Source organism: Austrofundulus limnaeus, unplaced genomic scaffold (genome assembly GCF_001266775.1).
Source record: "Austrofundulus limnaeus strain Quisiro unplaced genomic scaffold, Austrofundulus_limnaeus-1.0 Scaffold67, whole genome shotgun sequence".
Lineage (NCBI taxonomy): Eukaryota > Metazoa > Chordata > Actinopteri > Cyprinodontiformes > Rivulidae > Austrofundulus > Austrofundulus limnaeus.
The window spans coordinates 266047-280269 of NW_013952469.1; the positions used below are offsets into that span (position 1 = coordinate 266047).

At 38.3% G+C, this 14223-nt stretch overlaps 1 protein-coding gene across 1 annotated transcript in view; it reads left to right on the forward strand.

The window, feature by feature from the left end:
• Positions 1-14223, forward strand: part of asz1 (ankyrin repeat, SAM and basic leucine zipper domain containing 1) — a 68262-nt gene that overhangs the window by 17058 nt on the left and 36981 nt on the right. The window contains exon 4 of the mRNA XM_014010266.1: positions 6887-6998. Coding sequence (XP_013865720.1) covers positions 6887-6998 — 112 coding nt within the window. The remainder of the gene's footprint in view (positions 1-6886; positions 6999-14223) is intronic.

Sequence of the window (14223 nt, forward strand, 5' to 3'; positions counted from 1 at the left end):
ATGGCGGGTGTGGCTTATAGTCTGTTGCGGCTTATATGTTAATGTTCGCGTTTTTTTTTTTTTTTTAAATGGCGGGTGTGGCTTATAGTCTGTTGCGGCTTATATGTTAATGTTCGCGTTTTTTTTTTTTTTTTAAATGGCGGGTGTGGCTTATAGTCTGTTGCGGCTTATATGTTAATGTTCGCGGATTTTTTTTAAAAATGGCTATTAAAAATATTTTTTAATGTCCTACAGGATCTGAGAGAATATAAATTTGAAGCTGAGTTTTTGAAAAGATCCATGAGATTGCTCTAAATGTCTGTATTCCTGCAAAATGACAGAAAAATCTGTGTAAATTACTGACAATCTGTTAATGTGAGCAGTTGTCAGCACCTGTCATCCAGACACACGGGGAGCGCATGTCTGAACTGGCCCATCGCTTTTTTTTATTTTATTTTATTTTTTAGCATTGATCAGCTGACTGATTTAAATACACCTGAACATTCATGAGGTACTTTGCATTGACTGTTTATGGTTGAGTTTGTGTGTGTAGATGGCAGAACCTGAGGAGGGACCTTGTTCAAACTCTGCGGTACAGCTGTGATCTATGAATGAAAATTGCTTGAAGGTATGCGTGCGCACGGTTTTATAAATCTGAATTTTGTTTTATTTGGGCATACACCATTTTCACCTTTTGGCTGTACGCTTACTTTTAGTATGAATTCTACGCAATCCTTTATAAATGAGACCCCAGACTGATCTGTGGTCTCATTTATAAACTCTGATGAGAAGAGACTTAATTGTTGAACTGTGGTGGGTGAAAAGGCTTGTGTTAACTAATGTATCATTTAAAATTCATTCTGTTTGAGATGACCCTGACATGAGCCATTCAGAGCATAGCACACCAATTTGTCACAGTTGAGGTCATTTTATGATAACCCACTTGTGTAATTATCTATTTTTATGGTTAGAGCTCTAGGTAAAAACAAGAATGCATTAAAAAAAGTGTTGAAGAGAATAAATTTCCCTTCAGTTGTCTTGATGTTGTTCTGAAGACTGAATTCATGCTCTGCTGTGACACTAGCCTGGCCATAGCTTACCTACGTAATTCAACTCAATTCTAGTTCCCATTCTCTGCTTTGTCTCTCTGCTCTTATTTCGTCAATTCAACCGGGCCAATTAGGGAACAGAAGGAAAAGTTGTGATCAATGACCTTGCTTTTCTGTGCGGCTTTAGTCTGCCTGTAGTTTAGCAATGACAGTGGAGGAAGTGAATGAAAACCCTTTAAATTTGGGTTCCAGCAAGATTAAGATACCAGGTTAACCGGATACTGGTTAGGCCAGGCATGTTATTTGTTCCTCATGTCAAGCTCACCTCAGCTGGCTTTGTACCCTACTTGGAAGCTTCTTCCATGTTTGTTTAATCTACTGGACTACACTTCAGAAATGAAGATGGGCAGCTTTGCACCAGTTTGTTTATTTTTGTCATTTATGTAGAACCTGCATTAACATGTGAAGACATTGTAGGGACTTCCATGTGGACGCTGTACTACTGGATGTTTTTCATCTCCACTGGGTGAAATACAGTACATAACTTGGGTATAGTGAGGTTCTTGGGAATGTCACAATTTTTTTTTTAGTTCAGAGAAGCTGAAAAACATCCATTAAACTGGATTTCAATGCTGATGGTGCAGCTTGAACATCTCCATGGTCTGCTTGAATGCCATAAACGGTCCAAGGTCCGCAAGCACACTACAGAGTTCCACTTTTTCGTGTTTTTCTCAATGATTGTTACATTGAATTAAAATTTACCATAAATTGATTCAGATACAGTGGGGAAAATAAGTATTTAGTCAGTCACCAATTGTGCAAGTTCTCCCACTTAAAAAGATGAGAGAGGCCTGTAATTGACATCATAGGTAGACCTCAACTATGAGAGACAAAATGTGAAAAAAAATTTGAGAAAATCATTTTGTCTGACTTTTAAAGAATTTTTTTTGCAAATAATGGTGGAAAATAAGTATTTGGTCACCTACAAACAAGCAAGATTTCTGGCTGTCACAGACCTGTAACTTCTTTTTTAAGAGGCTCCTCTTTCCCCCACTCATTACCTGTATTAATGGCACCTGTTTGAAGTCGTTAACAGTATAAAAGACACCTGCCCACAACCTCAAACAGTCACACTCCAAACTCCACTATGGTGAAGACGAAAGAGCTGTCGGAGGACACCAGAAACCGAATTGTAGACCTGCACCAGGCTGGGAAGACTGAATCTGCAATAGGCAAGCAGCTTGGTGTGAAGAAATCTACTGTGGGAGCGATAATCAGAAAATGGAAGACATACAACACCACTACTAATCTCCCTCGATCTGGGGCTCCAYGCAAGATCTCAGCCCGTGGGGTCAAAATGATCACAAGAACAGTGAGGAAAAATCCCAGAACCACAAGGAGGGATCTAGTGAATGACCTGCAGAAAGCTGGGACCAATGTTACAAAGGCTACCATCAGCAACACACTACGACGCCAGGGACTCAGATCTTGCAGTGCCAGACGTGTCCCTCTGCTTAAGCCAGTCCATATCCAGGCACGTCTGAAGTTTGGTAGAGAGCATTTGGATGTTCCAGAAGAGTATTGGGAGAATGTCATATGGTCAGATGAAACCAAAGTAGAACTATTTGGTAAAAACACAACTCGTCGTGTTTGGAGGAAAGTGAATGTGGAGTTGCATCCAAAGAACACCATACCAACTGTGAAGCATGGGGGTGGCAACATCATGCTTTGGGGCTGTTTCTCTGCAAAGGGACCAGGATGACTGGTCCGTGTACATGAAAGAATGAATGGGGCCATGTATTGTGAGATTTTGGGTGCAAACCTCCTTCCATCAGCAAGGGCAATGAAGATGAAACGTGGCTGGGTCTTTCAGCATGACAATGATCCCAAGCACACTGCCAGGGCAACAAAGGAGTGGCTTCGTAAGAAACATTTCAAAGTCCTGGAGTGGCCTAGCCAGTCTCCCGATCTCAACCCCATCGAAAACCTTTGGAGGGAGTTGAAAGTCCGTGTTGCCCGCCGACAGCCCCAAAACATCACTGCTCTAGAGGAGATCTGCATGGAGGAATGGGCCAACATACCAGCAACAGTGTGTGCCAACCTTGTGAAGACTTACAGAAAACGTTTGACCTCTGTCATTGCCAACAAAGGATGTACAACAAAGTATTGAGATGAACTTTTGTTATTGACCAAATACTTATTTTCCACCATTATTTGCAAAAAAATTCTTTAAAAGTCAGACAAAATGATTTTCTCAAATTTTTTTTCACATTTTGTCTTTCATAGTTGAGGTCTACCTATGTTGTCAATTACAGGCCTCTCTCATCTTTTTAAGTGGGAGAACTTGCACAATTGGTGACTGACTAAATACTTATTTTCCCCACTGTATACTCAGGTCTGCATTGCAGTGCATCAAAAACAGATTATGATCTTACTCCTAAAATCTACTGGTCTAGGCTTGACTGTTTTTTTTTTTGTGATCTTTTACCCACAAATGAAGTAAAATGAATGAAAACTAATCGCAGATGGTTGTATTCATCATCACTATCACATTTCTGCTCTGCAGTCTTAAATGTCTGCCATTCTTCCTGACCCACTTGCTGGCCTCCTTTGCCTTGGTGTCCAACTTACCCTCTGGCTCATTTTTTTAATTACCCCACCTGCAGTGTCCAAAGCGCTGGGAGCCAAAGAGGTCAGTGCACCAAAACTCATCTGACTTTACTTGAAGGTGATGACGCCAAAGAGGAGTTTTGGGAGAAACACTGATGGTTCTTTGAGTTGTTTTTTACTTTATGAATAATGCTAATTCATCACAAAGCAAGTAAAATTGAAGGCATCTGAGTCAGAGTTAAAACAAAAGAAGGTATGAGGTATTTTGCCAATTGATGCATGAAAAATTCATCCTTTTGCAGAAATTCGGCTATAACCTTGGAAGTGTTAAATATTTTGAGTCAGGGGAGAGAGAGAAACAAAATGTTTAGTACTAATTTATTGCACTTGTTGCCTGTGTATGTTCTGTTTTCTGTACACAAAATAAACAGAAGCCAAATAAAAATTTCTGCTCTTTTTAAAAGTCTGATGTCTGATTTTAATTTAGCTCCAAATCCAGATTGCGGAGTTAAACTGTCTGTGACTGATTTCACATGCTCTTGGCATCTGAAGTTTGAGGCCGGCGAAGGAAACGATTAAAGGAGAATGACGCGTGGTCACGTCCGGGTGGCGTTAGTCCAAGCGGCGAGGCTGAGTGGAGGAATGCAGGAGTGATTGATAACGGTCATCATGCTGCTGTTTTGCCCTCTCACCAGTTCTCAGGCCACAGATTTATTTACATCAGTCATTGTTATACGCAAAGCAGGCAGTCTGGTTTACACCAACAGGCTCGTAGTGTAAACACACACACATAGACAGAAATAGAGCCAAACATACACAGCTGCAAAGACAAAGAAACCTCCATACAGCAGAAACATGTCCAGGATGCTGTTGCACAGTTAAATACACGCTGTGGTTAACTTCACTTAGTGAGGCCCTTGACTCTGGAGCAAGGAGGAATCGAGTGCACAGCCTCTGGACTCGAGGAGAGACCAGGAGATAAATGCTCGAAGGTTCTCCTTGTGTTAAACCTGCCATACTAAAATAATTAATGAAATATTTTGCTGATGTAGCACTAATGTATCAGTTTTGCAAGACTCAGCTGTGTGTCATAGATCTATAGATATATAGTGTTTGTGCGTTTGTCCTACCTAGTAGTTGCAGTTGATTGTATTTACCAATTTATACCCAAAATGTAGTTTCCCAGTTCCTGTTATTCCTGAATGTTTTCTGCCAATCTACTAATAGAAGGTAGTTTGAAACTGCAATTTCATTTTGAGGTAAAACAAAGTGACTATGAGCATTTAAAAGGGGACAGAAACTGCAAACAAGCCCACCAGGAAATATAGATGTACAAACATAGTCAAACCAAGGAAACCCCTTTAAAAAAATTGCATCGTCAAGTGGAAAATAAAGACTTCTGGCTTGCTGAATTACAACACTGGTATTTTGTCGTTACTGCACAGAAACAACAAAACAATGTAAACAGTTGTCCGTCAGTCAGTTTTCTTCCACTTGTTCGGGGTTGCGTCTCGGGCGCAGCAACCTAAGCAGAGAGACCCAGACTTTCCTCTCCCCAGCCACTTGGACCAGCTCATCTGGGAGAATCCCAAGGCGTTCCCAGGCCAGCTGAGAAACAGTCCGTCCAGCGTGTCCTGGGTCTTCCTCTGGGTCTCCTGGGACATGCTCGGAACACCTCACCAGGGAGGCATCCGGGAGGCATCCTAACCAGATGCCTGAGCCACCTCAACTGGCTCCTCTCGACGTGGAGGAGCAGCGGCTCTACTCTGAGTCCCTCCCGGATGACTGAGCTTCTCACCCTATCTCTAAGGGAGAGCCCAGACACCCTGCAGAGGAAACTCATTTCATCTGCTTATATCCACAATCTTGTTCTTTTGCTCACTACCCAAAGCTCCTAAACAATTGTTGGAAACTAGATTTGTAAATGTTGAACACTGTACTTCTCACTGTAAGGCCAGAGATACATTTGTCTGGTTGAAGAACTCAGAACTGTCATTCGGTCATGACTGAGACTCAGACACCTCCAAGTGGTGAGAAGATTTACATGTGCATCATTGATCCAGTCATTTTCTTTAAATGTTTTATAATTTTAACACAAATGCAAAGTGCCGTACTGTACAAACACATGTTGCACATACTGAACATCAAACTTACTAATTGTACACATGGTACATCACCTCAAACCGAAGATTTAGTCTCAAAGTGTTATGTAGAAAAAGAGGCAACTTTAATGCATTTGTTAAAACGTTTGCAGGATTACTTACCATATCTACAGGTCATTTAAATGAAATATCTTAAGCTTAATCTTTTTTAAGTCCTTTTTTGAATAGTAGCTTCAAAAAACATAATTTTGAGCAGAACAGCCTTCAATTTGTCATTTTCCCTGTAAGTTAGTTTTTTTCTTCTTTCAGTTGGTAAATCTTAATATGCAAATATTGTTTGAGGTTTCTTCTGACATCAAAAATTCCTTAGAACACACTAGTAATAGTATTTAGACCAAATATCAAAGGGTTATCCTGATTAGGAACACAAATGAAGGAATATCTCTGCAACCACTCATAATATGGGGATGATCCAGGTATTAAAAAGTAGCTTTAAAAAATATGAATCTGAAAATGTGCTGAGGTCATTTTGACCAAATTTGGAATACAAAAAAAAAAATAAATAAATAAAATTAATAAAAACTTTTACTTACTGTTGAGTTGTGATAAGTAGCTGCCATCGTTATTTCTGAACTCTGCTGCTTTCTGACAGTGAATTCCCACTGGAGGGATGCTCCAGTTTAAATTGATGACTTGTAAATGGAAAATCCCCACTTCCCAGTACAATATCTCCTTTTTGTTGCTTTTTTGTTGACAGCCAGCTATAGTTGAACCCTGTGCACCTCCACCTAGTGGTGGGATGCCTTCCTTTGCTGGTAATTAAACCGACATGCATTATGGGAGGTGCAGTTTATGGGCAATGCTGGCTTTAAAGCAGCGTATTTTAAGACATGAATAATCTCTGAAGGTCTTGCGGGCCACATTTGACACGTGGTTTAGAGTCACCAATGAACCTAACCTGCATGGTTTGGTCTGTGGGAAGAAACTGGAGTACCAAGAAAAAACTTGTTTTTTTTCTTTATTTACAGTTGAATTATTTATACATTTTACATTCTGACAGTTTATTTTTCTTTTTAGTGTCAGTTTTAGTTGCATTTTTTTTTGATGGTATAAAAAGGGCTCCTAATGTGTTGTTTTTGATTGCAGATCATTGGACGGTGCTCATGGCCAGTTGCACTGCATCTGCAAGTGAAGACAAAATGGCACGTTGTGTGGAGCTGCTGCTGTCGAGAAATGTTGATCCCAATGTGGCTGAAAGGTGAGGGAGAAACTTAAAGACGTGTTTTAAAGGATTTTCTACACGATACTTGGTGTCAGACCCTGTTTGAAATACTTAAAAATCAGACTTCAGGAGAATGAGGTGGGGGATATAGAGGCACTGGATCAAATTTCCTTTGATGGTTACAGCACCATGTGGTAGCATTATGCACCACTTTGCTCCATACAGTGTGTATATATTTGTGTGTCTTGCTTGGAATGTCCTGTTTTGGCATGTGCATGCACAAACGGGTAACAAACACTGCGTTTAGACTGAGACAGTTTTTTTTACACGGTTGAATAAAAGAATGCTGTTACACATTTTTAGACCAAAACTTAAACCAGTCAAAGTTAACTAACCTTTTTTTTTTTCTAGTGGAATTTTTTGTCCTGTTATGCATGTGAAAAATATCTATAAAATTTTGTATTTTTGCAATTTTGAAAAGGGAAACATCATTTTGTGATCTCTAGTGTCAAAATTGCACATTTGTTAGCAGATTGTGCCATGTAGGGATATTTTAGTTGGCAGGTGTCAACTTTATGGATTTAGGAATTAAACGAATGAACAATACAGGTTTTGTTCCTGTTTTGCAGCCCCTAATCATTGAAATTCTTCTATAAATCAGCTAGCAAGTGCAACAAGATTGTGCATAAAATGTAAATAGATGGCACCTAATCATGCCTCCCATCCAACACCTTGGAGTAATCTTTCTTGGGGAAGGCGAAAAGTGTGATCCCACAATGATTAAAATATACTCTCCAGTCCCTGTTTTTAAACATGTGAACCACCACCCCGGTCTGCCACTCCACAGGAGTTGTCCCAGTCCTCCATGTGATGTTGAAGAGACATGTCAACCATGACAGCCCCACAACATCCAGAGCATTCAGCATTTTGGGGTGAATCTCATCCAAACCTGGTGCCCTGCCACAGAGGAGCTTTTTGACTACCTCGATGAGCTCTGCCATAGTAATGGACTTGTCTTCCCCTGAGTTATGAGACTCTGCCTCCCAAAAGGTGGACAGGAAGGGTGGACTGAGGAGATCTTTGATGTTCCTTCCACAGTCCAACGGTTCCCCACCCAAATCAACCCACAAAAATGACTACCTCTTTTTTTCAGGGTTTATAATGGTGCTTGAAATCCTAAAAAATAAATACAAAAAATACAGCTTAAAATTCAAGTATTATTATTTTCAAGGTTTGGTAAGTACTTGATTTCTGTATAAAGTGCTTGATATTCTAACTGCACAGTTTTGTAATAAAGTGCACTGTACCAACAGTACAGTACTGTACAGTACGACAATGTTCATGGGGCTCTTAGTGAAAGAGTGGTTCAGGGAGCATGAGACATCATTTTCACACATTGGCTCCACAGAGTTCACTGAGAATCTTTGGAATGTGCTGGAGAAGGTCAGACTCTACCATCATCAATGCAAAATCTTGGTGAAAAATTAATGCAATACTGGACCAAATACTCAAGTAGCTTCCTGCAAGATATTCAAACAGGACCTGCAGCTGTTCATGATGGAAGTGTCTGCTCTCCAGTCGTGATGCAAAAGTTGTGGGAAGGAATCTTAAATTTAAGCTAACTTACAACTTTGTAGGTAAATTGCAAAACATTTGAAGGGTTTTATGTCATCTTCTGTACTTTAAAATATGCAACATTTTTAACACTAGTAAAAGTGGTTAGCTAATGGTGCAAAAAGTAGCTGTGGCTTGGGAAATTGCTGTCATGCGTTCTGTGCCTCATGTCTGTGGGTTCCCTCTGCTCAAATGTTCATTTCATATTATTACTAACCCTTGCAGAATTTTAATCAGTTTAATCAGTCATTTTAGGTTGGTATTAGACCATGTGTGTCATTGTTATAAATCTCTGTGGAGAAAGGTGCTGAGATACAGACTTCTTCAAAGTTTATTGCTGGAAAATTTACAATTTACCTTTAAAATGCTTGAAAAGTGCTTGAATTTTACTTTAGGAAAATCGTTTGAACCCTGTTTTTTGTATCCTGTTATTTTATGTATGGTGCGAAGTGTCGGTGATTTACAACCTGATTGATGCTTTAAATCAAGACGTTTCTAAAATTCGGCTGTAGAGCTGCAACAACGCATCAATAAAATTGGTAAAAATGTGTTTTGAAAAAGTGTTGACAACAAATTTCATTATCGATTTATGTCAATCACCCATTTCCCAGAACTGTTTACTTGACCTGCAGAGCGAGGTGGAGACTGTATTTAAATTCTACAAATGACCAATGTTCGAAAACTGTTCGACCGAAGTCTTCAAACAAGTGAAAGCTCTTCACGCTTCACAAAACTAAGAAATACGTAACAAGCTTTGTGAAAGTGATTTTGTGAGGCACAGGAGCGCCATGGTTATAACGCACCCGAAACGTAAACATGTTGGGAGTCGACAAGGATGAAGGGGGCTCAACAGCAGGGTAAGTCACTATGTTTATTCCATTTTGAAGTGAGAAAACATAACGTTAGTCTCCCTGGTAGCTCTTCTGATGCTGCTGTTAGCCTGTTAGCTCATTAATGACAGTGTTAAAGTATGTGTGCGTTACTTTTTATTTCATTTTGAGTAGCTTAAGCTAATACAGTATATTTAAAGCTAATGTTTGATGTGCTTTATAAATTTTGCACACAAGCTTTAAGTTTTAGGTTTTCTTCTGCTGCCTTTCATGTTATTTAGTTTGTATTTTTGTTTTATGTGAAATTGTTTTTGTTTTAAATAAAAGGAATAAAGTTTTAATTTGCTGATGATGTCTGAGTGAAGACACTGCAAAGAGCAATGAAACACAAACACGTGTTTAACTGCTCTTTGTGCTACTCACATGACTTCACTTAATACTGCAAATAAGTTACTGTAAAAATTATATGTACTCATACTATTTCCTTTCTCATTCCAGAAAAAAAGCAAACAATGACAGACCTCATGATGGGAAAGACATCATGGACACCACAGCAAGCTGCTGTCTTGACTGGGAGCATCTTTAACATGATGTGACTGACATGAGGCTTCTGTCCATGTTTAAAGATGAATGTTTAACTATAATAGTTCACACTTTTATTTCAAGTTTCACTCTTCCCTCAAGGACACATTTTACAAAGCTCACGGAGAGAAAATATGAAGACTTCCGAGGATATATCACATTTGTATATATTCTTGTGTACATTTATTTCTTTACTAAGGCTATTTGACAAACATTTATTTATATAATATTTAATATTATAGTAACAGAATACTCAAACATTAATCTCATTTTGTTGATTTACTGTCAGTCCAAATGTTCTATTTTGGAAAAAAGAGGTTTCCTATTCATCGATTAATTGGAAAAATAATCGACAGATTAATCAACTATAAAAATAAGCGTTAGTTGCAGCCCCATACTGCAGATAATACTCTTGAGGCAGCAACACCAGTTCATCTAATGTCTCAGTTTTGTATGACCAAATTATTACTAAATGGTGGAGAAAAGTGGGATTTCTTTGGTTCTGATTAATAATCAAATTTCCTTCTGAAATATTAATCTTGCGTAACAAAATGAAACTCGTAATTCCCCCTAGATATCACCATCTGCCTCTGCCTTGTTACAGACTGTTGGTGTAGACCCCAGTGGCTTTCATGTTTTAGTTCTTCTCTAATTTGTTGTTCTATCACTGCCAATGTATTATTACATGCAGGACTCACGCCACCTGAAAGCCACTGATGACGAACGCAGAGGCCTTGCAGCATTAGGAAATTGATTAGTTCCTTCCCAGACAAAATATTTGAAGCAAGTTAACAAGTCACAGAAGGATGCTGAGGAGTGGGTAGTGGGGTTGGGGGGTGCAGGGGCAGTCCCCAGATCTAATGTTAAGGCTCAACATGAGGCTCATGTGGTTGCGGAGGACAAATCCCTCCTCCTCATTAGTTGCTTTTACGTCTGAATCTCAAACCATTGATTAACACCGGCTGCTTGCCCCCCTGCTTTTGTTTAAACAAGAATTCTGTTATTTTTCAAAGCTGAGAAATGTGAGAGCGCCATGTGGGGTCCATTGCCTCCATGTGTTCTTTTTTTCCCCTTCCTATTCATCACGGGTCTGTGGTTCACAGCTATTGAGAGATGCAGGATCTTAGATTTTAAGCTGCTTATTTAGTCTGTGTGTACAAATCTGTCAGAGGCTGCCAATCCAAAATGTTTTAGTGGATGTTAAATGGCATATTTAGGAGATGCTCAAATTTGTTTGATAAACCAAACTACAGACAATTCCATCCATCATCTTTACCAGATTCTGTTCTGAGTTGCTGGTGCTTATGTTCAGCAGTCCATATATGTGAGAGGTGGGGGACACCCTGGACAGGTCAATAGTCCATCACAGGGACAAATGAAACAAACATGCACGCTCTCTCCCCCACCGTAGTTAAAATTCAGTTGCCAATTAGCCTAAGACAGATGAGTTTGATCTGTGGGAGGAAACTGCAAGAAGAAACCTGTGCCAGCAGAAATTGAATTTGAATTGCTCAGAATGAATCATCATTTGAAATTGAACACATTGGTTTAAAAATTAATTTCACTAAATTGAAACTGAATTTAAAGTTTTGAACCTGAATTAATTTGCTTTGAAACTGTGCTTTGTTGAATTAAAAATTCAGTTTGACTACTTTCACTTTCATTTCCATAATTAATTTTTTTGTGTCACACATCTGAGTCCTTGAGAGTCAAATAAACTTCCTGGCCAAAAACAAGTGTCCACCTGGATGTAATTAAAGTCTATGATGTGAAGTTGCTGCAGTTGGTCAGGTCTAGGTTCAGCAACAGTTTGTGCTCAAAGAATGAGGTCAGCTGACCTGAATATACTGAATGAGCAGGTTATTCCATCAATGGATTGTTTCTTCCCTGATGACACGGCCATGTTCCAAGATGACAATGCCAGGATTCATGGGGCTCTTATTGTGAAGGAGTGGTTCAGGGAGCATGAGACATAATTTTCACACATGGATTGGCTCCACAGAGTCCACTGAGAATCTTTGGGATGTTCTGGAGAAGGTCAGACTCTATCATCATCAATGCAAGATCTTTGTGAAAAATTAATGCAACACTTGATGGAAATAAATCTGGTCATATTGCTGAAGTTTATCCAAAAAATGCCACAGAGAATGTGTGCCGTAATCAAAGCTGAAGACGGAAATATTACAGTGAGTGACATTTTTTATTTATTTATTTTTGGTCAGGCAGTGTATTTATGCTACATATAGCAACAGAGTTGCCAAATTGGCTCAGTGTATTCCACAACCTATCACCTCTCAGGTCAGATAGTTGTGTGTCAGGTTAATTATCAAACATGGGATTTTTGAAAATTATTTATCATACAAAATAATTATTGTACAGTATATCTGACACTGAATACTGCTTACTTTAGTCTCAATGCCTGCAATGCCATAAAAGAAGTTTCACTGATGTGAAATGTAAATCTGTCTATCTGTGTTTGATTGCTTTAGCTATCTCAAGGACCCGGATGTGTGACATGAAAAAAATAATTTTGGAACTCAAATTGAATTATAGAACTGATAGTAAAAGTAGTCAAACTGAAATTTTAATAGAACAAAATGCAGTTTCGAAGTAAATTAATTCAGATTCAAATATTAAATTCAGTTTAAATTTAGTCAAACTAGCTTTCAAAACAATTTCAAATTATGCTAATACAGATTAATTTTGAGCAATTGAAATTCAGTTTCTGATGGCACGTTTCTTCCCACAGGAAACCTGAGTGCCTGTAGAAAACCTATAGATTCAAAGAGAACATGTAAACTTTACAATCCTGTAAGCTTTGCTGAGATCCACTGCGCCACCTGTAGGCTAATCTAATTTTTGAAAAAGTTAGGAGGCGGTTCAAAAAATTAAATAATTTACGTCATGATTTGCAAATATCAAACAAATTTTCTTCAGTCTTTAAATTTTAATGCTTCTCAGACAATTTCTACATCATTAGTTCCATCATTAGTTTGGGGGTTTATGTAACTCATACTCAAGATTATTATAAATGATCTTTGGTTCAGAGAATATGGCAGAGGTTCTGAATGGTGTTCACATAATGGCTGCTTCTTTTTGTGCTAGAGCTTTAAACAGCGTTAGTAGATGGTACAGTGAACTGTGTTTACAATGATTTGTGGAAGTGTTCCTGAGTCCAGAACAGAACCAGAACTGGTTTTAATGCAGTGAAGATTACAACCATCAGTTTAGACTTGCAGTCTTTCATTTTAGAGATTAACACAGATTATAATCTATTGATCAGATTATGAACTGGAGATGATGGAGATTGAAAGTCTTCACAATTTTTAATTGGAAAAACATTATTCCACTATTTTACACACAGATTTTGAAGGCTGGTGTATTTCTGCTTCTGTACCAGCTTTTTAAAGATACTTCTTCCATAAACTACATAAAATTGCTTTGTTTCAGTTTAGCTAGTTAGCATTAGCAAAGAAAATGTTAAATAATAAAGTGTCTCCCCACCACCATTTAACTTTTTTTAACCAACCTGGAATGTTTTTGAGCAAATATTGATTTTAGTCGAGTCAAGATTACATATAAATTCCAGGCTGTAAAACAACAAAATCAAAAGATTACCAATATAAATAAATACTTTTGCACCTGAAGTCACCAGCACCTTTAAATTATAGAAAGATGTTCTGGGACCCTCTGCTTTCTCCTGATGTTTTTATTGGCCTTTATGACATTTACATAAAAAAGAAAAACAAGGTCATTGTTTAGTGTTCATGTTTTTAGTATCTTTGAACTAGTTCTTTAGCACATCCTTACGCCTAACAGTGTTATGCTGGTTAATTATTTTTATTTTAGAGCCCATAAAAGTGACTGTTAATAATAAACAGGACGTTTTTACTGTAGTGATAAAGTCTAGACAGCTCATCCCTGTATAGTGAGTCATATGTTCCTGCAAGTGTTTGTACTGATATCCTGATTGGATGAACAATGTTTGTTTGCAGCTGTTCGTCTGATTAACACAACTGGACACATTTAGGTCTGAAGTACATAAAAAGAAAAATTTTAACCGTACATTTGATGTTTGTCTCTCAGTAAATCCCAATCTTAGGAAGATACTATGTCAGAGTAACATAAATGAAGAAATATTACTCCACATATCAGGTCAGAGGCTGTGACTGATGGTTGACTTTTTAAAGATGTTAAAGTGTCGTCATGCACATCATACTCAGTTTAAGTTCACA